Here is a 25,312-nt window from a genome sequence, read left to right as displayed (position 1 = left end):
TAAACAAAGGAAACAATTCATTTGAAAGAATGCAGAAAATAGTCCAGGGGTGTTTATTTTGTTTTTCCTCTAGTGGTGGTTTTGGTTTATTTGTTTGCTTTTTGGTGGAACATGGGGAAGAAATTACATAATAATAAATTCACTGATTGGATTTTCTTAGACTTTTAAGAAATATTCCCGGGCTGAGAGTCCGCCTGCCGATGCAGGGGACACGGGTTCGTGCCCCGGTCCGGGAAGATCCCACATGCCGCGGAGCGGCTGGGCCCGTGAGCCATGGCCGCTGAGCCTGCGCGTCCGGAGCCTGTGCTCCGCAACGGGAGAGGCCGCAACAGTGAGGGGCCCACGTACCGCAAAAAAAAAAAAAAAAAGAAAAAAGAAATACTCCCCTATAGATTAAGGATGGTATCTAGAACTTCCAGAGTAAAGAATCAAAATGTCTTAAGTGCTATTTTCCTCTGAAGATTTCATATACCCATATGTCTAGAACAATAAATTACCCAGTGATAGATCCTCAGGTAGTTGTTCTCGTTTTTGGCTTTTGTGTGTGTGTGTGTGTGTGTGTGTGTGTGTGTGTGTGTGTGGTTTTTTTGTTTTTCTTTTGTTTTTTTGCTAGATCGTGGCTTAATCTCATAGAATTGGGGAAACCAGAGCAAGCATTCATTCACCTCTTTACTCATTCGTTCATTCAGCACCTGCCGTGTGTTAGAGGTAACCCAGTTATTGACCCTACCACTGGTGGATGTAGGCTAGTTGGGGAGATATCTATGAAATGTAATATATCGTATAAAAGTGCTTTTGGAGCATGGAGGTTAGAACCACTCACTTTGCTTGGGTGATCAGAGGGGGTCTTTACTGAGGAAGAAACCAAGACCACTGCTTACAGTTCTGCAGGTTTTGCCCTGGACAAGGGCACCAGGCCAGATGGGTGAAAGGGGTTGAAATCAAGCCCCTACTCTACTGCCCAACCATGTGCCTTACTGAAGGGTCCTATCTGCCTAGAGGATGGGGCTCTTTTCTATCGTATAAAGTCATCATATGGATTGACGTCAGCCCGAAAACATTCTTTAAGTTGGCTTAAAAAATGAATAGGAATCTGCCAGGCAGAATTCTGGGTAGTGAGCTTTTCATAGAGTCATGAAAGGACCTAGCATGTCTGGGGAAGGACGACACAGCCAGTGGTTTGGATTTTATCCAGTAGAGATCGGGGAATCGATGGTATTTTTTAAGCACAGGAGCACTTTGATTCAATTTTCTCAGGAGTGTAGGGTGAATGACAGGAGGAAAAAGCAGATCCAGAAGAGAGATGCTCATCCTAAACATGACAGTGAAGATGGTTGGAGAGAAGGCAGAGGAACGGGCAGAGAGGTTGTGGGCGTGATGAAAGGGCGGGCATGGACCTCAAGGTTTTAACTCTGGTTACCAGGGGAATAGAATTAGCCTTGTGGGGGAGGGGTCATAGTAAGCACAGTTTGGAACACTGTAGGGAAAGGGTCTGGTGGGCAGTAGGAGGGGCGGAGGCTGTGAGGTCAGCTTTGAAAAGCAGGAGCGCAGGAGCCGAGCCCGTGCAGTTGAAGCCATGGGTGTGAACAGGATCGCCTGGAGAGAGAGGACATGCCAAGGCAAGCAGAACCTGGCATCCTAGTTGGCCGTTAGAAAAGCGTTAGTGACTTTAGTAAGAGCAGAGTCTGAGTAGGGTACTCTGGACAGAAGCAACGTTGTAGCAGGATTAAATAAGCATTTAAAGAGACAGTGGTTTTCCTTCCCAGCTGCATATTAAAATTATCTGTGGAGGTTGTTTTTTTTTTTTTTTTTTTTTTGCGGTACACGGGCCTCTCTCGCTGCGGAGCGCAGGCTCCGGACTCGCAGGCTCAGCAGCCACGGCTCACGGGCCCAGCCGCTCTGCGGCATGTGGGATCTTCCCGGACCGGGGCACAAACCCGTGTCCCCTGCATCGGCAGGCGGACTCTCAACCACTGCGCCACCAGGGAAGCCCTGTGGAGGTTTTTTTAAAAAATATTATTGCCTGGGTCCGTCCCCTAGATATTCTGAGTTAATTGGTCTTCTGTGGGACCCAGGAATAAGTGTGTTTGAAAAGTTCTCCAGATTTAAGAACCACTACCCTTGACTCTCCCTTTAAGAAGTGTCAGTAAACCTCAAAAGCTGGCAGACATGTGAGATGCATAAAACCCCAGGGGGTCAGAGAAGTATGAGATTTTTCAATGATGAAGAATCTTTTTTTAAAAAATATATAAATTAATTTATTTATTTGGCTGCATCGGGTCTTACAGCACGCGGGGTCTTCGTTGAGGCACGCTGGATCTTCCGTTGCGGCTCACGGGCTTCTCTCTAGTTGTGACATGCGGGTTTTCTCTCTCTCGTTGTGGCTCACGGGCTCTGTAGTTTGCGGCACGCAGGGCTCTCTCGCTGAGGCGCACGAGCTCAGTAGCCGTGGCAGGTGGGCTTAGTTGCCCCATGGTATGTGGGATCTTAGTTCCCCACCCAGGGATCAAACCTACATCCCCTGCATTGGAAGACAGATTCTTTACCGCTCGACCACCAGGCAAGTCCCAAGGTGAAGAATCTTGATATTATTAGCCTGACAGAGGTTAGAAAGTTGGATAATGCAAAGTGTTAGTGTGGGTGTGGGGTACAGTAACTCTTATAGCACTGGTGGGCGGGTAGGCTGGTACAGCCATTCCGTGATGCAGCTTTGGCAGTGAACTCCTCAGGCATGCCCCATGACCGACAGCTCCACTGCTGGATGTGCGCCAGGGCAAGTCTCCCACAGGGCCATAGGGACAAGCATCTCCCACTACAGCCTTATACAGGGGGAGGAGAATTGGAGATAATCTGAGTGGCTTTCACTGGGAGAGTGGAATAGGTATAACTGGGTGGACGTGTCCCGTAAAATAGTATGCAGCCACCAGAAGCAATAGTTAGATATATATACATATCAACATGGATCTTAAAAACATAGTAAACAAGACATATGAACACTATCACTTAACATACAAATGCATACTCTCAAAACAACAGTATATATTTTGGAAAAACACATTCAAATAAAAAAGAAACCGTTGAAAGCAGTTGCCTACATACGAGAAGAAAAGGAACTGGGGATGATTCCTTGGAATCACACTTTTAAATTTAAAAAAAAGTGTGATTCCAAGGAACAGTGAGAACGGATGGAAGCTTACATGGGAAGTGAGGTCAGGGGAAGGGTGTGTGTGTGTGTGTGTGTGTGTGTGTGTGTGTGTGTGTACGTGTGTACACGAGCGCACGCACGTTTTAATAGCATGAAGCAGTGTTGTAAATGTGTGGATGAAATGGCAGACTCAGTGGAGTTCTCACTTCCCCTCTGACCTATTCACAGTGTTGGTAATAACAGCTGAGAGTTGTGTCCAAGTGGTTTTCCTTTCTTTGTCCTTTCCCCAACCTTAATTAAGTTGATTTGTTTGCTCTTGTTGCTGTTCTTACTAAAGCAGTGTCTGCTCCTTTACAGACATACCAGAAAATTACAAGCAAAACTAACAGAAAGAAAGATCCATAAGCCCACTCACCCAGAGACAGTATCCAGATTCATTTCTATGAATAGTTTGCAAAATTCAGTGAAACCCTCTCATAGCCTGAACTTTTCATGTGGAGAACAGTATATTATGAGTTAATTCTATGTCCGGAGACACTTGTGCAACTTCATTTTAATGGCTGCATGGTGTTCCATTGTACAGATGCACCATCGTTACTGTAGCCAGTCCCCCTCTGCTGGACATCAGTCGTTTCTAAATTTTGCTACTTTGAGTGCTGCAGTTGAGTGAACATAAGCTACCTATGTTTGAAGACAATTTCCTGTCCTTCATTTGGCTCATTTTTAAAGGAGGTTTAAGGAGTGGATTCGAAATTGTCTAATGACATAAGAATCCACTCGGCATCGTGGAAGTCAGAGCACCAGATCCTCTCGGAACTGTTCTGGGGCTGGTCATGAATGAGAATAGAGAAACAGGGTCATTCCCCACTGTTTGGAAATGGTCATTTTCATTACTTATCATGGTGCCAGAGTACAATATGGCCCCCGGGTTTCTGCACTTTTATCAGTTGGTGCACAATGGAATCACGTAACGTGTGAAGGGAGCCCGTGTGGGTTGCGTGTATTGCATCATATGTGAGTATGATACAGGCAGGTGGTAAAATAAGGGGCGCTGAGTGTTTTGAAAACTGCAAGGAAATCACTGTTTGTGCTGGGGGACCAAAGCAGGTTCTTAAACCTACAGCCAGCACCGGACGAGGGAGCAGGACACGCAAGCCCAGGGGTTAAGGCACAGGGTGTTTTTCTGAGTACTTCCTCCCCGAGGACGTACCGCAAAACTAGCAGTTTTGAAGATTTAATTTAATCCTTCCACTTGGCAACTTTAAGCGTCAGGAATCCAGTGCCAGTGTTTATTCCGGCCTTGATAGTTCAGAACTGGCCAGGCAGCTCTGCAGCCAGCTTGTCCAGCCCCAGAAGTCGCAGCCTTGGTGTGGAGACAGCTACCCTCGTGGCAGGAACGCACTGACATTCTCGTATCGTTAGTGCAGCACTTGTAGCGTGCAGGAGCAGAAGAAACAGACTTCCGTCTTTGCAGACTAGCCCTTTGTTGTCAAGAAGCTCTGAATACGACATAGCTGCTTCCAGGGCCTGTTCTGAAGCTCTTGAATGTGCTCTCCAGCCTGTGTATATATTAGCACATAACCATGTTCCAAAGAATTAGTTCTGGGCAGCCCCGTCCTCCTGGCAGGCCAGGTAAGCCTCCCATGCATTACAGTTGATAGGGCAAATAGCGCTCAAGGCTCCACAGCAATCCGTTCAGTGGCCCTGCTTCAAAACAACGGTGCAGGCCATAGCTGAGTGTTTTGACAGCTTGTATCAGCAGTTTTCTCGACTGATACATTGATGGCAGTTTGGACTTCAGTCCTGCTGATCTAATAAAACATCATCATCATAACAGAGAAGGTAAAAGGCTCTTTTGTGCTCCCAGCCACCTGGTGAAGCAGCTTTACAGAGCTACTGTAAAGCTAGCTTTAGGGTCATATGTAAAATGATGTAACCTCGGACAAGTTGACTCATTATTTTAAGTGTCTTTATGATTTAATTTCTTCAGCTGTCAATGTCTTAGTTTCTTACCACTATTCTACATATTTTTACAGATACGCATCTGTTTAAAGGAATATAAAGGTGCCTTCACAAACACTGAAACAAGCGTGCATCAGTGTCACAAACAGCCTGATACTGTGGCATTAACTGCACACTCGTTACACTACGGGGGGTGTGTGTGTGAAACAGACATTTCAAAAAGGTCAACTGAAGTCTGGATTAAGCTTTAAGACACGTACAAACCTTTCCCTCGTGTTTTGGAATGGTTGTTTTCAATATCTTACCGTATTCCATTGGCCTTCAATCCTACTTATCCTAAATATCCTTTTCACAGCAATTGCTGACCATCCAGGAGGAGTTAAACAACAAAAAGTCAGAATTGGAACAAGCAAAGGAAGAGCAGTCACACACACAGGCATTACTCAAAGTCCTCCAGGAACAAGTAAGTGAATGCAACAGCTCTGCCTCGTGAATTAGTTCAGACACGGACACACGCCTCCCCCGTGTTCGACACACATGCAAACAGTGCTGCAGTTAATCTTGGAAGTGACCAGCCTGGACCCTCCCCACCTCTTAGCAGCTTTGCTGGGTAGAATTTATAATCTCATGTGCAGCATCTCTGTTTTCACTCTGGTACCTCTTTAGACCACCCAAGCCCCCCAGCGATGTGTGAACGTTTCTTCCAGAAGACAAATGAATTTCGATAAAGTTTTAAAACATTGGCAATGCAGATAAATTTCACAGCAAGCAGCTAGTTTCCTTTTAAGTCTAATCGCAAGGAAAATGAGTTTAGCACAGCCCACAATCCTCCTGCAGACACCTGGATCAGAAGGACTGATTCATAGCGACATTTAAAAAAATCTCTCCCCTGTGCGTCAGGGCGCTTATCTAACCAGGGTGAGCAACAGACCTTTCATATGAAGTTTGTAAATCTGAACGTTTCATCCTGGCTTTCTTTGATACTAAAGTGTGGCCTGACATTGATAAGTAGATTTGAAACTATCGTCTTACAGCAGGGTGAGATGGATCGCTCGGCAGCTGAGTGAAATCTAAGCCCAGTATCTACACGCGAGAAGCTGAGAAAGCTCTTGAAATGCTTTCCTATTTCTGGCCTTCACATGCTGCCCATGATGTAATGAATGGCAAATGGAAGGGGAAAAAAAAATCACGTATAGTACCCGTAGCCCTTTGGGGGTAGTCAAATTTAGGTTGCTTTAAAATTTTCACTCACAGTGGTATATGAGGAGGTCCTCTGTACAACATATATAACTTCAAAAGTGATATTTTTTTTAAAAAAACTATGAAGTTGGAAGAGTATGAGCCTAGTCAGCTGTGACTCAGTCACTTTCCAAGTGATTTTTAACTTTTTAATGGTTTGGACTCAAAATATATTGTCAGTCACTTTCCCCTAAAAGTATAAGTGAATTGTGAGGGAAAAGTGAAGATGTTAGATAGTTTATAAGCTTTTATAGCTTTGGAGGAAAATGCTTTCTAAAGCTAATCGTTACCTTTATACGATTAAGATAGATTCAGTAACTTAGACTGAGGCTTACATTATATGATTTTGGATAAGTTAGATTGAACTGAAAAAATATTGATGACTAAATTCACAATGACCTACTGTCTAAGAGACCTGCAGTCACTGTTCTTTCTTCTTTTACATTATTCAAAGGCTTTCAACAAAGTAGAGCTGATTTGGTCCAGATTTGCTCCTGATCGGACAGACATAGCTCTGAGCTTTGTTGTTTTACATTTTCTCTCTCTGCCTCCTTGATTTACTGGGATGAGGAGGGGTGAATTCCTTTCTCTAAATGACTCAAATCCTTTATTTTGATTCAAAATCCAAACTCCAGTCATAAAAATAGATGCTAAGTTTTGCAGAATCCATTGCTATATCCTTGTCGTCATGGCATGCGTTTTTAAAGAGCAATGTGCGTACACAGGCTTTGGTAAAGCATCACACTTCATTCTCCATTACTTAAAAAAAAAAAAAGATAAATGGGGAACATGAACAAGATTCAGAACAACTAAAACCATTAAAAACCTAGGAAATATGACTGGAAAGGAAGCATTTTTAAATCTGCTGTAGTAATGGGATGGCTCCTTTTCAAGCAAAGGCACCGAGAATACATAAGCTTAAGAGAGCCCACAGCAGCCAAATGCATTTGGGTGCTGTTCGCCACCAGACTATTTTCCCGAGAGCCCCTTGCCCGGTGCCCCTGTCATCCTTGTAGATGAGAGCAGGCAGTGGACACGTTCCTTCCATCTCCCTGTAGCTTCCCGCCACACACAGACATACATTTAAAAACACACCTCTGCCTCTCTGAACAATGCCTTAGAAAGCTTTCTTTGGACTTGTGTAGAGTAGCTATACGTGCAAACACCTTTTCAGTGCCTGCATAGACAGGGCCTAAACAGATGGCCTCACCCCCAGAGATTTGATTGGGCCTAGACTCTTACTACAGTAAGTTCCCTGCATACGAACCTTCGAGTTGAGAACTTTCGAAGATGTAAATGTGCGTTCGCCTGTCCAATCACATAAGTCAGTTCACATGTCTGGCGTACATTGTCACGTGCGTGCGTCCTCTACAAGTGGTCGTGCTTTTGCATACTTTACTCTACAGCACTGTATAGAGTGCAGTAGTGCAGTATCTTTATTTCAAGCCCAGGATGTCCGGAAGCAAGCGTAAAAGCAGCCGTGACGTAGCTGGTACTACTGTACCTTTCAAGGTACTGTCCTGTAAGATTAAAAATGTTTTCTTTATTTTTTGTTTGTTTTTTATGTATTATTTGTGTGAAAAGTATTATAAACCTATTACAGTTCGGTACAGTACTATATAGCCAATTGTGTTAGTTGGGTACCTAGGCTAACTTTGTTGGACTTACAAGCAAATTGGACTTAGAGACGCGCTCTTGGAACGGAACTCGTTCATATGTAGGGGACTTACTGTATTATACAGATGCGCACACACACAGGAAAAGACACATCCTGCTCTGAAGACGTGGAATTTTGCTCTTTAACGTGACTGCCACTTGATGGAAATCCTGAAAAGAAGGAACAGGTTGTGAGGGCAGACCCTTACCGTGCGTAGCCCTCAGCCCAGGGAAGGCAGGCTCATTCCCTAAGCTCTCTGTTTGCTAAGATGCAGCTTCACCAGGTCCCACCAGGCCCCACTGGCTCCTGCCTTTCATGTCCTTCACAGAGGTGGTAGCTTCCAACACCTGGAGCCTGTTCCCAAGCCCAGGTATCCTCAGACAAGATGTTAGCCCCTCCGTCTGGAGGAGACCAGCAGCTCCGGAGAGAGCAGGGAGCCAGGCCATTGAGGGCAGAAGTAACAAAACCTTCTTCTGAGCCAACCCCGCTCTTCACTCCCAGAAGCACAAGTTACAAGGTGGGACAAGCAGAGAGGGTTGACGAAAAGGAGAAGATGAGGGACACCTATGAAAAGAAAACCTTAAGACAGGAAAACAGAGAGGGATTTTTAAGTCCCTTTGTGCCCTCTGATAACAGATGGCACTGCTGTCACTGAGGCGCACTTTTTCTTCTCGTGTGTATCACACATTGCCTGTGCTCCCTTGTCTTTGTTATGTGTAGAAGCATCAGTGGTGTAGCCCCAGAGAACACAGGGCAGCATGCCTCTTTCTCAAGCAGGAGCATGATGTGGAGGTTAGTCTTAACCTGCCCCACTGGCCCACAGCCAGCTGCCCCATACTCAGCTCCTCCATGGCGCCGTTGCTTTGGCAGAGCCTCTCTCTTGGCATGGAGAGCGTGTGGTTTTCTTGCTGGGAGTCTGAGATCGCCTGACAAAAATCAAAGAAGCTTTCATGTTAACGTGTACCAAAAGCCCGAAAGAACCAACATTTGAATCAAACACATTGGTGGTGCATTTATTCTCTTTCAAACTTGACGCATTTATATCCCACCATGAATATTTTAGGCATAAAAAAGAGGATGTAGAAGATGCTGCTTCCTAAGCATAACAGGCCAGGAAGAAATACCAGCAAACAGCTGCAAGGCCCGCTCCCCTTTGCCCTTATTCTCTGTCTTCATGTGTCTGCTTCAAGTCAGGCTAGGATAACATGCCAATTAAAGGTTTCCAGAAATCTCCCGATAACTGATGACTCCTAAGCCTTCTGAGGGAGAGGCATTTTCAGATGTTCACTGTTAAAAATCTCGTTTGAGAGAAAGCTTTTCTTCTGATGCCTCAGTGACCAAGGAGATGTGTTCCCAATTCTTCCTTTCCAAAAAGAAGCAAATCGTCTTGTTTTAGACCCCCAGAAACCATGTCAGTCATTCAAATAGGTTCTCAAGGAGGACACATACAGTAGCACTGCGGCATGTTAAAACAAGGGGAAATAACATAATTCTCGAATAATTGTTATATAACATCATTTAGCTGGTGGCAACTTGCAAACACTGCCGGGTTGAAGTTAATAGCAATACAACGAGGAAGTGGAATCATTTATTATTCTTAAGAATGAATTTTATGCATTTTATGCCTGTGGAACTGCTTTCTAATTTTATTATTTAAAAATAATGACCAAGGCCCATTTATTTCTTGCCAGCCATCAGGTTTCGTAAAATATTGGTCTCAAACTGGCTTCAGGAAGACTCGTTAGAATTATGTGCTCCATCTGTTTTTCTTGTTGGAAGTTTCATAAAGGGCAGCCTCAGATAAATCAGGGTTAACAGGATGACATACACTTAGTAGATAATGCTTACTTATTCATTTGGGTTTTTTTGTTTTGTTTTTTCTTAAAATCTGCAGTTGAAGGGTACCAAGGAGTTGGTCGAGACCAATGGCCACAGCCATGAGGACACAAATGTAGGTACCACAAACCTGGTGTTTGCTCTTCTTGCTTGGCGTTGGTTGAAAGCCCACGAGAACGTGGCACTTTTTAACACAAAGGAAGTCAGAAGCTCTGCGTCTCAGCGGCTTATTAAGATGACTAATGTGTGGTTTGGCAATAAAATATGGTAGGTACTGTTAGCTTAGGTTACCAGATGTGGACATAGGAGTACTTGAGCTAAGCTCTATCATAAAAATTCTCATCTCAGTGAATTTATTCGAGCCCTTTATATTTTCAAAGCTATAGACCAATGAGGTGTTGGGAGGGCAAATGGAATGAGACCCAACAGGGTAATAAATCGTATACTGCATGTGTTTTTATTAAGTTTGCCTGGCAATGAAGAGGGTAGTGAAATGGCGGCTATGCTGAAGAGGTTTCAAAGCAAACCCCTTCTCCCAGAAAAGCCCTTGAAAGCGTACCTTTCTCTGTTTCTGACCCCGATCAGTTGCATAGAGCATCCGTCCTCTTGAGACAGAGTCTAATGGTACAGGATCCCACTTGGCACTCTGCTTCCTCCTTGGTGTACCTTGAATTTCCCAGTATTAGTCAAGTACTCTCTTTGCCTTGGAAGTTCTTTAGTCTCAGGTGAAACAGTACGCCATGTAGATCATTGTCTCTCCATATGTTGGATGGTTTTGTTTTCGCCTTTTTTAAAAATCTCTTTGATATCTGTATGTATTTGACTATCCTCTTCATAGAAAATGCTTACTAAGCCGTTCTTTCCACATAACACAGAATCAGACATGGTAATGAATGCCTGATTAAGCTAGAGCGAGGAGAAATTATACATTCCATGTTCACTCTTGTTTTAATTATATACAGCAGAGACCCTGACATTCAGAGTACCAAAAAATCCCTCTTAATAACTACTGTTCCTACCAAATAGATATTTAACATACGATGCTTATTGAGAACCTACTGTGTACATGGGGCTCTGCTAACTGTGGGAGGGGGTGGTTAGAAAGAAATATAAGGCTTGGTGCCTGCCCTCAAAGAACTTAAAACCAAAGGCTGATGAACTAAGGGAGACGTGGGCAGGCAATATACAAGATGGGATACATGTACAGGAAGGTGAGGCCGCTGTGATTTGATGCAGTTTGAAATCCAGACTTGGCTGCTTATTAGCCGTGTCAGCTTGACAAGTTACTGAACCCCGCTGGGCTTCATTTTCTCCATTTGTAAAACTGACTCTGCAGCCTACCTCAAAAGCTTATCATGATGTAATGAGCTAAGGCACATGGAAATCTTAAGGTGCTGTTATTATGGTCTCTCTGTGCTAGATACTCAAGAACGGCTCCTGGATCTGTGGGATTTGGGTTTGGCTTTGAAGAATAGATAGGACTGAGAAAGCAGAAAGTTAGGGAAGGAAGCCACTCACCCAGAGCTCTCCACAGGCAACAGTGTGACCTAAGTAGAGTTTGTCTTCCCGCTCCAGTATTTCATTACCCCATCCTTACCCGAAAACCCCTTTTCAGGATCCTGTTTTCCAGAGACACGTTACTGCCACGCTTTGAAGCTTTCATATGCACCCCCCCCCTCAGAGTCAGCCCCTCTGTGCCTCCCAAGGAAGCTGCTGTCTAATCCAATAAGCCAGACCAAGTGGCAGTATGTCTCAATTTCCTGATCTGTAAAATGGGGGTGACATTACCTCCCTTTCCTTCCTTCAGGTTTACTGTGAGAAGCAAATGACATCACTGATGTGGAAGCCCTTTGTAATTGTGAGGTTCTAACTACATGGGATGTTGTTAGGATTACAAACTCATCTGCTGATTGAATTCAGTTAGGTGCTATGTGGAAAGATAGGCCTGACACAATATCTAGTCTGTAGGCTCTTTCTTGAGAAATGTCAAAAGGTATATATTGTGAAGTGGAAAGAGTGAAAAGAGATAATCTTTAAGGTCTGTCGTCCTCTCTTAGAGGAAAGTTTTTAACGTTTAAGAATACCTCTCTAGGGCTTCCCTGGTGGCGCAGTGGTTGAGAGTCCGCCTGCCGATGCAGGGAACACGGGTTCGTGCCCCGGTCCAGGAAGATCCCACATGCCGCGGAGCGGCTGGGCCCGTGAGCCGTGGCCGCTGAGCCTGCGCGTCCGGAGCCTGTGCTCCGCAACGGGAGAGGCCACAACAGGGAGAGGCCCGCGTACCGCAAAAAAAAAAAAAAAAACCTCTCTAGAATCCATGACGTGTGCTTTGTAATCAACCCCCAAAAATGATGGTTGAGAAATGGGGTTCAGTCAGGCCAAGCAGGAGAGAGGAGCAGCACCTTGCCCGCTGGGGCGGGTTCGGGGAGAGATTTGTGGACTGATGGAGTCTGGTAGCACTTGCCCGACATCTCAGCTGGCCGCCTCCTCCCTCACCGAGCAGAGGGCTAGGCTAGTTTGTGCAACTCTAAAAAACTGCCTTTTCTTTCAGGCGTTTCCCAGTAGGTGGATTATTCACCTGTCCTTCTCTTTTCTGTCTGTCATGTTGTCTCCTTTGGGTAGTTTCCCCAGCACCTCCACTAGGTTGTGTGAAAGAAAAGAAACAAAGGTCAGTTATTTTGGCCACACGGTCGGAGCGCTAGCAAAATATTTTAAGATATTTTTAAATGTCTGAAATGAAGTCTACGTGTCATCTGAAGTTTTCACCAGCCCTGTGGTGGTGAAAGGAGAGGGGGCTTTCAAGCCAGACTGAGAGGGTTTGAATCCATTTTGATCACTGAGGAGTCATGTGGCCAGAGTCAGTGATTTGACCTTTTTGAACTTCAGTTTCCTCATCCAGAAGCGTACCAAGCGAAACCCCATGTATGAACACCTGGCCCAGAGTACGTCCTTGACAAGTATCAATCCCCTTTTCATGCATCAATACCAGAATATTCAGTATAGTAGGTAGTGCTCTGACAGGATGAATTTTAATGCAGATCATGAGCTTTAAAGCTTCTGGCCCAGAGGTTACTGACTGAGACATATTGATTATTTTCACCATGATTGTTCACATGCAGGGATAGGAGCTGTGTATATTATCATTTATTAATAATAATTATATAGTGGACTGGTGCTGGCTTAGCTAGGTGTTCTTGTGAGAATTAACAATTGCTTTCTTAAAGCAATATATTTTATTGGAAAAGGAAAAGGTTTGTATGAAACTGGAAAATGACAGAAAAGTATATACAAAGGTAGAGAAAAATAAGCTAATATCTCATTACTCAGAGATAGTCACCATCAGTATTTTATTTTAGTTCTTCCCAGTCACATGCATGCATACGACCAGAGGGGAAAAAACCATAAATAAATGAACCGATAAATATGATCACAGTGTCTTCCATTTTGTACCTTATTGATTTCTCATTATACCATGAGTGTTCTTCTTGTCAGTAAATGTTCCTCAGAGACATGGCTCTTAATGGCTGTGTAATGTAGATATGAACTAACTGAACCACGTGCCTATGTGTTAGGCATTTAACTTCCTATTTTTTTTTAATTTTATAAATAATGCCGTAATTAACACGTCCATAAATCCTGGTCTGCATTGCTCAGATTTGTTTCTGGTTGATTCTGTATATTAATAGCTGTGTCATGAAGTCTGGCAGGGAGATTCAGACTTAACAGAATTGTTGGGCATTCAGAATGTTAGCGTGACAGATGCACACCTGCCGCTCAAAGATGTATCAGAAAAAAAAAAAAAAAGATGTGTCCGGTTTTGCAACTTAGTAACTCTTTTGCCTATTTAGTCTCAAGAGCTAAGCTTATGAGACGTAGCCGCACCTAGAGTCAGTCAGTTACTAATTCTTTTCTACTGTTTTTATATTTTATTGGGCAAGGACAGTATCTGACCAACACCTTGTTCAGTATTCTTGAGGTCCCCAAACAGAGGCACCCTTACAAAGCCCACCCTTGTCCCCATGCACAAGACCTTCTGTGAGCTCACGCCCATGAGAAGAGGTTTCTGAAAGACTAATCTAAAAGCATTGGAGCCAGAAGCTGAGATCAATTGCAAAGGCCTTTTCTCCAAGAGGACTGCACTTAAGATCTGAAGCGGGTTTTTCCTTGTATTTGGAACGGGATATATTTTAGTATACCCAAGTTTAAAACTAGCCTTTAGTACAGATCCTTCAGAGATTTCAGTTATTCCAAAACCAATTTTCTTTCCTCAAAAGCAAAGCTATGATTTTTCTTTTGGTCTCTGTCTCCGAGCTCTCTCTTAACCCCTAGGATTGCTGAATAACTAACCTGGTCCCTGGTCATTACGTATAACAGATATCAAAATCTTCAATTAAAAACTTTTAAAATTTAATTTAAAATTAAATTTACTATTAATTACTTTATTGAATGTAATTAATTTGATATCTGTCCTCACCTTGCATCTCTTTTGATGACCTTCCTCCCAGGTACCTCCCTCCCAGAGGTATCACCACCCATGATCCTTAACCTGCATATGCTCAGCGAGAAAGTGGAAGGGAAAGGAGAGGATGCAAGAAATGCAGGAACAGCTAGGAGGGATCAAATAAAGTGGCTACTTAAGCCGGCAACGTATAGAACAATTTGGTCTAGAAGCTTTCCATGAATTTTTTCTCCCCCCTCTTTGTTTCTGCTACAGGAAAGCTTTTACCGCCCCCTCCTCTACTTGCATAATTCAAGCTCACACACTGGAGTTACAGAAATCATTTGCAGTCTGGAAAGAGGTTGTATCTGTGGCACTGAAGGTTACCCTGTCTAGCGGGACACCTTTCCCACCCAACAATAAAACAAAAACACAAAAGAGAAAAGATTTTTCAGTTTTTCACGTTGCCTCTGTAAGTAAGTAAATCCTCAGATTGTCTTTAAATTTGTCAGAGTAAAGATGTTAAGAGCATATGGAAGAGATACCGTGTGCAGAACAGTCTTCAAGTTTAGCACACGCTGCGGCAGAAAGCCACCATGAACCGTGTATTCTAATGGTGCCTATGGCGGAACCTCTGCTAGCGTCAAGCCCTTGGCCCAGTTGCAGAACATGCATACCATCCTTTGGGTACGTTAAGCACAAGAGAGTATATACATACTGATGTATCAAACAAGGCTGAAGAAAAACCCCACAGGAAACTGGGACCATAGTCTCAGGCTCTATCCTTCCCTCCTGTAGCTTCTGGCCTGTTGTTGGAGGCCCCGACCTTGAACTGGAGGAGACAGTAAGGAACACCTCAGCACAAAGGTCTGTCCCTCCCTCGCCCCATTCCACAGCCTGCATGGCATGGAACTGGAGCACCAGCCCAGGGAGCGTGCGCCTGCAGATACTGGGGGTGAGACTGCAGACGCCATGGTCCTTCCGGCCCCTGGGGGTCTTTCCTCTCACCATCTCACTGCCTGAGGCTGTACGAAGGCCCCCAGCCTGTGTTCCAACACAGTCTTCCATCCCCCTTTTTTTTTTAAATTCATTTTTTATTTTATTTATTTTTTTTTTTTTGCGGTACGTGGGCCTCTCACTGTTGCGGCCTCTCCCGTTGTGGAGCACAGGCCCCAGACACACAGGCCCAGTGGCCATGGCTCACGGGCCCAGCCGCTCCACGGCATGTGGGATCTTCCCGGACCGGGGCACGAACCCACGTCCCCTGCATGGGCAGGCGGACTCTCAACCACTGCGCCACCAGGGAAGCCCTTTTTTTTTTTTTTTTTAATTTTATTGGAGTATGGTTGATTGACATTGTTGTGTTAGTTTTAGGTGTACAGCAAAGTGATTCAGTTCTACATATACGTATATTCATTCCTGTAGATTCTTTTCACATAGAGGTTATCAGAAAATATTGAGTAGAGTTCCCTGTACTATAAGTAGGTCCTTGTTGGTTATCTGTCTTGTACATAGTAGTGTGTATGTATGTTCATCCCAAGCTCCTGCTTTATCCTTCCCCACCACGTTTCCCCTTTGGTAACCGTAAGTTTGTTTTCGCTATCTGTAAGTCTGTTTCTGTTTTGTAAATAAATTCATTTGTATCATTTTTTTAAAAATTAGATTCCACATATCGGTGATATCATATTATATTTGTCTTTCTCTGTCTGACTTACTTCGCCTTCCATCCCTTTTGGACTCAGTAAATCAACAAGTCTTCAGTGAAGGAGGCAGCAGAATGTAGAGATTAAGAACAGATCTGGGCACCAAGTAGCCTGGCTTTAGTCCTGGTTCCACCATTTACTGTCCGGGGGACCCTGGGCCATTCATTGCACCCTGCGCCACCATTCTGTTCACTTCTAAAACAAAGGTAGTGACTGCAGCTACCTCGTAGGGATATCGTGAGCATTGCTAAGCAGTGCTGACGTGGCCGGGAAGCGTTGGGTATTATTATTGCTCCATCCTTCCACGTGCCAGGTGCTGTGCTGGGTTCTGGAAATCCATCGGTGACTAATATAGACGTGGTTCCTGCCCCACATGGAGCTGACTCTGTCATTGTGCCCCGATCTCACCAAAACTTGCTTGTCCTCTGTCTCATTCCATCAGGACTCATTCTCCACCTTTGGGTCAGTATCACAGTGCGAATAAAGAATGGGCTTGAGGTAGCTGGTTTGCACGTTTCCCTAAACTCTCTGGAGACAAGACCTTTATTGGAAGGATTGGGTCCATGGGGAGGAGAAGTCTGAGGGGAGTGGTATATACATGTAGGTATGTAGGGAGCTTTGAGACCCCTGAAAATCGCAACTGGAAAATCAGTAGCCACTTTGTCTTCCTTCAGGGAGAGATGGACCCATGTCTGTAGCTGCCTGGGGTCACCCTTGCTCTGTAGATGTCTAAAATCAAGAAGGGGGACTTTTCATGGACTGATACTTCCTTTAGCCTGTAATGTATGGCCCCATTCACATATTAAATGCTCACACCCAGCCTCTGGCCTTTTGTTCCAGTTACAGCCTCTGTAACGTTGCTTTTCTTCTGCTGGTGCTTCCGTTCCCACCTCTACCCCGACCCCACCCTCCTGTGCCCACCCAGCTGCCTTCTTCCAGCTAGTTTACCATGTTTTCTGCTGTGAATTAGCCGTATCCCCGCCATTTGCTGTGAAATCCAGAATTGCACGTGAAAAAAACCACACACATCCCAACCCAGCCCCCTCGGAAAGGACTGATGGTTGGAGGAAACCCTGTTCATAAACTCTCTTCTCAGCATGTGCCCCAAGGAAGGATTAGAGAAGGAACTGCTGTCAAAGTTGGACAAAGCTGGCTTCAGGGTTAGTGTCTTTGGTTCCAGTAAACACTCGAGAAGTTTCCTTACCAGGAGCCTCACTGCCAACCCGCCATGTGTTTCCACAGCTGGAGCTGGGCCTACAGTTAGGCCTTTTTGTCAGGACGGGAGCTGATAGGACCTGCTTGGCCATTAGAGGATTTGGAGCGTGTAATAGGATTAGTGCATGTTTAATAAAGCTGACAGGTTGGGTTTGGAGACATGAAAACAGCCAAAGCAGACATAAATTTCAGTGCTGACTGAAATGGTCTGACACAGACATGGATACCTATATAGCTAAAATCAAGATCTGAAACCAAAATTTTCCACTCTGGAGACAAATATACTTCCCCCAAAAGGTTAATGATAATCCTACGTGATGCAGAAGCAAAAGCAATTGTTTAGAATGGAAGATTGGTAACTTTTATAAATCCAATACCCACACACACACACAAATGCTCTTATCTTAAAAGAGCCATTTTCTTTTTGTGGAAAATATAAAGAAAACAATCACCTGCAATCTTACCACTCAGAAATTAGTGTTTACACTTTCTTGTGTTTCCTTCAGCCTCGCCTATGTGCACATATATACATTTTTACCAAACGTACAGCATATTATATGGGCAGTTTTACAGCCATACATTTTTTTTCATTGTAAATCATGAGCATTTCCCCATGTTATTAAATGTTTTCTTAATACAACTTTTAATGACTGCCTAATACTTCATGCCACAGATGTGCTGTAGTGTATTGAATCAGTCCCTGCTGTGGGACTTTAAAATAGTATTTGTTTTTGCTGTCATGGATAGTGTGCAATGAGTATTCTTTAACAATGTATTAGTTAATCCATCCACCATTTAAGCACTTTTGAAATGGGGATGCTTTTCCATTTGAATGGGATTTAGGGATAGAGGGAGATCCGCTAACTCTTTACAAAGATTAAAGCTCAGCCCCTACATGGTAAGTGATGAGCTAGACAACCAGTAATATTGTCTGAATGTGACCACATAGAGAGGATACTGAGTTCTTCAACAGGAGATGAAAATGGCTCCCAAGAATGTCTGCATTCTGCAGAGAAAGGCAAATGGTATAGCCTTCGTGAATGATTTAGAAGAATGATACTGAGACATGTTATTGGGGGTTTTGTGCTGTGAACTAGAGCGTCTTCCTGGTGGTCTAGGGATGGCAGAACCTGTTCTCTGTGTGGATCCCAAACCCAGGCCACCCCTACCCACCCTCTCCAGAGAATACATGAGATTGAGAAGAATGTCCAAGTACAAGGACAACATGAGTTCTAAGCCCAAACAGAACCTTAACTTTTTATTTCTAATATGGCCAGGAAGATACATGGAAACTCAAAACCGTCAACAAGAGATGCACACAGGAATATACAGACATGACTTGAGTGCAGGCAATATCATTTTAAAGTGTAATAAACCTAGAGAGCTCACTCACGGGAACCGGGCCTCCCAGGAGATACAGCTTAGCACTGCCTGATGTGCTGCTCAAAACGGAACAGGAAGAAGGTTGAGGAGCATTTGTGGAAAAAGCCAGGAGCCCAAAATGTGGACAGAAGCACTTTGCTCTAGTGCCTCTGGAAGATGGTAGGGGAAAGTGGGGCGCCTCCTTCTCTCACACAGCTTCGGTTCCTGCTGACATATCACCAGGATTAGTGACCTGAAAACAGCAGGGAACAGGGGTTCACCAGGAGATGAGCGTCCACTGGTGTTAGTTCTCTATGTTTCTCAGGAGCTATAGGGCTTCCTAGACACTTATTGTTGTTTTTCGAACATTAAATGTTCTACAGTGATTTCTACACTCCTAGTTTCTGCTAACCACAGAGACCAGGAAAGGAAGAGGTGTGAAATGTGCCGGCCAGGGCTGGGGCGAGCATTGCTCGGCTCACCGTCTTGACGCTGGTCTTGCAAGGATTCTCTGCTCAGCACTCCCTGGGTCTCAGGAGGGTTGTGTAACGCTGCACGGGGCAGTCATTCTCTCACCACACACACTGCTCATCTCCAGACCTCATCCATCACAGTGCCACAGAACTCACTAGACTGTGGTATTTCTTTGAGGAAATGTGTAAGGACGAGGACAAAGAAGGGGAAAGTAGGTGGAAAGGTGGAAAGAAGAAAAAAAGGGGGAGAGGGGCGGAGAAGGCTGTGCCGGGAAGAGTCTTCCTAAGTTTCATCCCTTGCTCCTGCCACCATCCCACCCATCCCCGCCAACTCGAGAAGCGAAACGGCCTTCACCAGAGGTGTGTTTGTAGTTGCACGACTATGCCCACGTAATGAAAACTCTACCCCAGAAGAAGTTTATCCCGGAATTCGAAGCAAACAACTCAGATATTAATCTGCATATGCAATATTGATGGGCTTCCTGGGGGTAACTACAAAGGTCAGACTTGGAAATACTACTTGGACATTTCAGAGGACCCATGAGCAAGTGAAGTGCGTTCTACTCGTTCAGCCTTGCTCTGACGGAGGCGCCCCTCTCCGTTCCCCCAACCCTGTCTAGGACCTGAGAGGTGGGAAGCGGCCCCAGCTGTGAGTTCGCGCCAAATGCAGCCTCCCCTCCCTCCGTCCTGGCCTGCCCACCCCGCCCTGAGGGGCACCCGGCCACACTGCTCTCCCAGGCACCAGGCACCCTGTTTGTAGCCAGCTGGAACTTCCTCAGGCCACACCTCAGCCTGAACTCCCTCCATGTCTTTCTTCCTAATTCAGGCAGAGCAAACGTTGAGCTGGGGAGGAAAGCTACTGCCCCTGCCCAGTGGAAGAGGCCTTCACATCTTACGTTCTTTCTAGAAAGACTCATCAACCTTGGAACACTTAATAGGTTTTGTTGTTGTTGCTGTTTTAAGATTTCTCTTCTTTTTTTTTCCTTCCCCCAAGAAACTCCTCTAAGCCTCAGCCTCCCCAGCCCTGAAATTGCCCTTGTAGGGCAGATTTGTGGCCATGATGCTGCATCGCCGTCACTTTTATTGTTATGTCAGCTTCCTTGTGAGATTTCAGAGTGCCTTTCATGCCTGGACAGTTTCCAGACTGTTCGGTGTATGCTGATGAGCTACTTACGTTTATGAGACTTTCAGAATCTAATTTGCACAGTTTCTTGCCATTGCCAGCTTTGAGAAAGATGACTTGAGACTAGGAGAAAGGTCTGCAAGTGCGACCTATGTAAAGCCCCCAAACCTATGTGGGTCTAATCCCCCACTCCCCTCACCACACGTACACACACACTGACACACATGCACACAAGTATAACATGTCTTACCGCTGTAAGCTTAGGTATCGTTCCTGGACATTTTTTTTTAAATAAATGAATTTATTTATTTATTTGTTTATTTATTTTTGGCTGCGTTGGGTCTTCGTTGCTGCACACAGGCTTTCTCTAGTTGCGGAGAGCGGAGGCTACTCTTTGTTACGGTACGCAGGCTTCTCATTGCAGTGGCTTCTCTTGTTGTGGAGCACAGGTCTAGGTGCACGAGCTTCAGTAGTTGTAGCTTGCAGGCTCAGTAGTTGTGGCTCACAGGCTTCAGTAGTTGTGGCACACAGCCTCTAGAGCACAGGCTCAGTAGTTATGGCACACGGGCTTAGTTGCTCTGCGTCATGTGGGATCTTCCCGGATCAGGGCTCGAACACGTGTCCCCTGCATTGGCAGGCGGATTTTTAACCACTGCTCCACCAGGGAAGCCTGTTCCTGGACATTTTACACAGCAGTATTCAAGTTGGTCCCCTTGGTAAGACCAGAATAACTCTTGGCCTGCTATTGGGAATAACTGTTGACCTGGGATCCTGAAGAAATGACTTTAGTCAACAGGTCGAATTCGGCTAGGTGCACCATACATGAAAAACTCTAAATAATTAGATTTTTTTATTGGTAATTCAGCTTTCCTCCATCTATCACGTCATGCTTTTTGCCGGCAATGCAAATTCTGCTGTGTTGAAGCCCAGCTCAATTCCTACTTCTTGGGGTCTTATCCTAAGGTCAGCCCAAATCAATTACCATCTTCTAAATATTCCCACAGTAGTTATCATTATCCCAAACATTCTGAACAACCCAGTTATGATACGCCTAGCTTCTCAACTCAGGTGTAAGTGCCTTAAGGGCAGGTAATGTGTAGGTATGTGTTACAGAACCTAACAGAGTGATGAGCCTGTGTAGGTGGGCACATCTGTAATACATTTATAACACTTGTTGACTGATAATTGAGTGGAGGTAGAAACTCCAGCCACCTCAGACAGCTCTGTGAATCTGTTTGGCCTGATTACGTGAGAAATGCAAACACTTCCTTATCTATATTATCTGCAGGTGATCTTGAGGATTAAGCACATCTCGTTGCAGTTCAGTTTCAGATGTGTACAGAAGTCTTGCCCACTGTGAAAGTTAGAATTGAGGTGGTAGGGGTCACTCATCCAGCTTTCTTATGTTACAGCTTTAATTTGGTGTAAGTTTTCTTTGCCTATGGCTATGCGTCTGTGAGTCTTAACATTCTCTAAGGTAATACTTCCCAAACTTTAGTAAGCAACAGAATCAAAAGGAGAGCTTCTTAAAGCACAGATTGCTGGGCTCACCCCTTAGAGTTTGAGATTGGGAAGGTTTGGGCTGAGGCCTGAGAATTTGCTAATAAGCTCCCAGGGCCATCAGTCTGCAGACCACATTTTGGGTAACTACTGCCTGCTGTCCACTCCAGTTCAGATCAGGTGCTGCTAGGGGCTTCCACAGCCCCCAAGGCCAACCCTTGTCATAGTTACATCACACTGTCTTTCAATATATTTTACATGCCTGTTACATACTCTAGACTCTTAGGTTCTTTGAGAGCAGGAACCACTATTACTCATCTTTGAATCTTATCTAGCACAAAACCAACCATATAGTAGGTGCTCAATACATATTTGATGGATGAGAGAGTGGTGGAGGTTCGATAAATTCTAATCGAACTATACTGAACTGAGGTGTCCAGAGACTTTAGTCTAAACGTTGAACTTTGCTGTGATTCGATCCCCAAAGGAAAATATACAGTTACTAATTGCCAGGCTCCGGTTTATAAGAAATCACAGCCATTTGGAGAATACACAAAAGATAGGTGGACTCACAGCTAGCTGCTTCTGTGTCCACCCAAGTCCACACAGTGGGCAGTGCAGTACTAGCTCCGAAGTCTGGCTACCTGGGGCCCGGTCTTACAGCCACTACTCTCTAGGTATGTGAGCTGAGGAAAGTACTTAGCTTATTTGTGCCTCGATTTTATCATCTGTAAAATGGGGATAATAGCAGGACCAACACCTGGCATCTACCAGGCACTCAGCAAGAGCTAACTATTATAATCATTGCCCTTATTCATACTGTTTTTTAATTCAGAGGACCCCAAATTCTACGTCCACCATGAACCATGCATCAGCAATCCAGACCACTTTGTTCTTGGAGTATTTCTCATAGGTGGCATATGCAAGAATGCAGTGAGAAGAGAGAATTGGATTTTGGTGTGTTAGGGAGGGGAGACTATCTAATGTCTACTAAGATCTCACAGTATGGCTGGCAAACCTTGTAAAATTTGATTTTACTTTAATAATAATTAAATGTCTCTCTTTCCCATTTATCCGATTGCATCCCATCTATTCTCATGACCTGATTTACCTCTGTATAGGTCAAAAAGACTCTGAATTTTAATATTATTGTTAGTAACGTAAACTCAGCAGGTGAAAATTATGATAGTGACTGCTTCGTAGCAGAGAAAAATACGAAATGTCATACTGAGAAACGGACTGGGAAAATAACATGCCAAGAGCACCGCAATACAATTAATCTTCACCAACAATAGAGTCAGTATCATACAAGATGAATCAAACTGACTAATTCTGGATGCACGTACATACATTTTAAAGTATTTCGCGTTAGTTTCTTGTTTGCTGCTCCATTTTTATTGGTTAAGGAGATTTTTCACGTCAGTACTTTTTCAGGCTCTGAAGGGTAGCCTCACTTGTGTGGATATAGTAGTATGGGTCCCATTTTTTACGTATTGAAGAGAAACACACAAGATCAAGTGTATCTTTTTTCACTTGGCAACATTTATGGCAGCATATAGCAAAACTAAAATAAAACACTACAACCTGCCCTTTAAATAATGAATGGAGCTAAAGGAATACAGAAGATTTTTTTCTCATTTTTACATAGGTTTTATTTAATATGATTGTCACAAAACTATGCCAAAAGAAAGGCATCTCATCACCAGCTTGAGACCATAGTTTAAGCTTGGTGTGAACTGTGATAGCCATAGTTAAGTTATGATCCAGGCAGGAGTATGCTCTTAGTTTTTAATGGAAAACATTACAAAATTGAAATTACTCTTCCCTATCAGGGTTCTCTTGTTAAAAGTATATGTGGGATAATCCTGTTTTTTCAAATAAGAATTAAACGACTATATATATACACACACACAACTATATATATATACATTCGTGTGTGTGTATATAACGTAATACTATATATATGAGTATGTGGGAGGAGGGTTATATATAAAATATGAAAGGTAAATATCTGAATGTTAATAGTGCTTATATCTGAGCAGTAGAATTCCAGTTAATTTTTAAAATCTATATTCTGTACGTTTTCTGCCAGTATATATATTTGTAAAGAGAAAACCAAGAAACGTTATTATTAAGAATTAACGTGGCATGGACATATACACACTACCAAACGTAAAATAGCTAGCTAGTGGGAAGCAGCTGCATAGCACAGGGAGATCAGCTCGGTGCTTTGTGACCACCTAGAGGCGTGGGATAGGGAGGGTGGGAGGGAGACGCAAGAGGGAGGGGATATGGGGATATATGTATATGTATAGCTGATTCACTTTGGTATAAAGCAGAAACTAACACACCATTGTAAAGCAGTTATACTCCAATAAAGATGTTAAGAAAAAAAGAACGTGAACTAGAGAATTATCTTAAATTTTAAACAGGAGAAGAAAGGGAAAAGTTTATAAGCTTATATTATGGTCTCCCAAAAAAAAGTTAATATTTAATTTAAAAACATATTGAAGGGCTTCCCTGGTGGCACAGTGGTTGAGAGTCCGCCTGCCGATGCAGGGGACACAGGTTCGTGCCCCGGTCCGGGAGGATCCCACATGCCGCGGAGCGGCTGGGCCTGTGAGCCATGGCCGCTGAGCCTGCGCGTCCGGAGCCTGTGCTCCGCAACGGGAGAGGCCACAGCAGTGAGAGGCCCGTGTACCGCAAAAAAAAAAAAAAAAAAATATTGAAAGCACTAATAATAGATACAAACTCAAAGTTAACTTTTTACTGTCTAAATCTAAAGTAGTAAAGAAATTATTTTACTTTAAAATGATGCTACATCAAATACATTTAGGGACCAGAAGAATGTAAAATACCCAAAGCGACTGCATTGTTTTTTCCCCTCTCCATTATATGTAGTCCTCCTAGACTTCTGGGAAATCACTCCCAGCCAAGGGTACTGACCAGATCCTGTGACTGCCAGTCGGTCTCACCTATGAGGTTTATCCTCTCTGGGTGATAACAGATTCATTCAACAAATATTACCAAGAGTCTACCATTTATTCTTTCAAACAATATTGGTTGAAGATTTACCACGTGCAGGGGACTGTGCTAGCAACTGAGAACACTGTCGCTTTGTAGAGAAATGACTGCAGGTAGAGCAGGCACATGAAGACCAGGCAGAGACACTCTGAGGGTGGCAAGGACAACTCCCCCGTTACCTGCGGGACGGGGGAGAGACGGCAGATGGGCTGGAGAGCCCCTGCCAGCCCAGATGCTATCCTGAGCCTATGACCCATATTTCCCGCTACCTTTCCAAGACCTCACATCCAGTATTTCTGAAATACTGGAGCCAGTACTTCTCATTCTTTGTGACCTCTGATTCTAGCATCATTATTCTGCTAGTGGTCCAGACTTTGCTGAAAAGTTTTTAATTCTTTTCTTTCCTCTGTCCATTCTTCCTTTAGAATGGCTTCTGTATCCCCCGCTTTTCTCTTTTTATCCCATCACCTCAGTGGTTCTGCTTTATTATCACATACTTGGGGTATAGCTGGGGCTCCCCCAGTCCCCGTGCCCGAGTCTCTTCATCTGCTTGGCCGGTCCTGCCCGTGGCCCTCATTTGGTCTTTGGAGCGCTGCCTCGACCTCGGCTTTCCCCTGCACACATCTTCCAAACTGCGT

General features: G+C 44.2%; 1 protein-coding gene across 3 annotated transcripts in view; it reads left to right on the top strand.

Moving 5' to 3' along the window:
• ENOX1 (ecto-NOX disulfide-thiol exchanger 1) overlaps positions 1-25,312 on the top strand; it is a 297,621-nt gene that overhangs the window by 225,633 nt on the left and 46,676 nt on the right. For all 3 annotated transcript variants that reach the window (XM_029210363.1, XM_029210361.1, XM_029210362.1), the window contains 2 exons: positions 5,463-5,570; positions 9,898-9,954. In XM_029210363.1, coding sequence (XP_029066196.1) covers positions 5,463-5,570; positions 9,898-9,954 — 165 coding nt within the window. The remainder of the gene's footprint in view (positions 1-5,462; positions 5,571-9,897; positions 9,955-25,312) is intronic.

This window comes from Monodon monoceros, unplaced genomic scaffold (genome assembly GCF_005190385.1).
Source record: "Monodon monoceros isolate NGI ecotype Baffin Bay Population unplaced genomic scaffold, NGI_Narwhal_1 Super_Scaffold_8, whole genome shotgun sequence".
NCBI classification, from domain to species: Eukaryota; Metazoa; Chordata; class Mammalia; order Artiodactyla; family Monodontidae; genus Monodon; species Monodon monoceros.
This window is presented reverse-complemented; position numbering and strand designations above follow the sequence as displayed.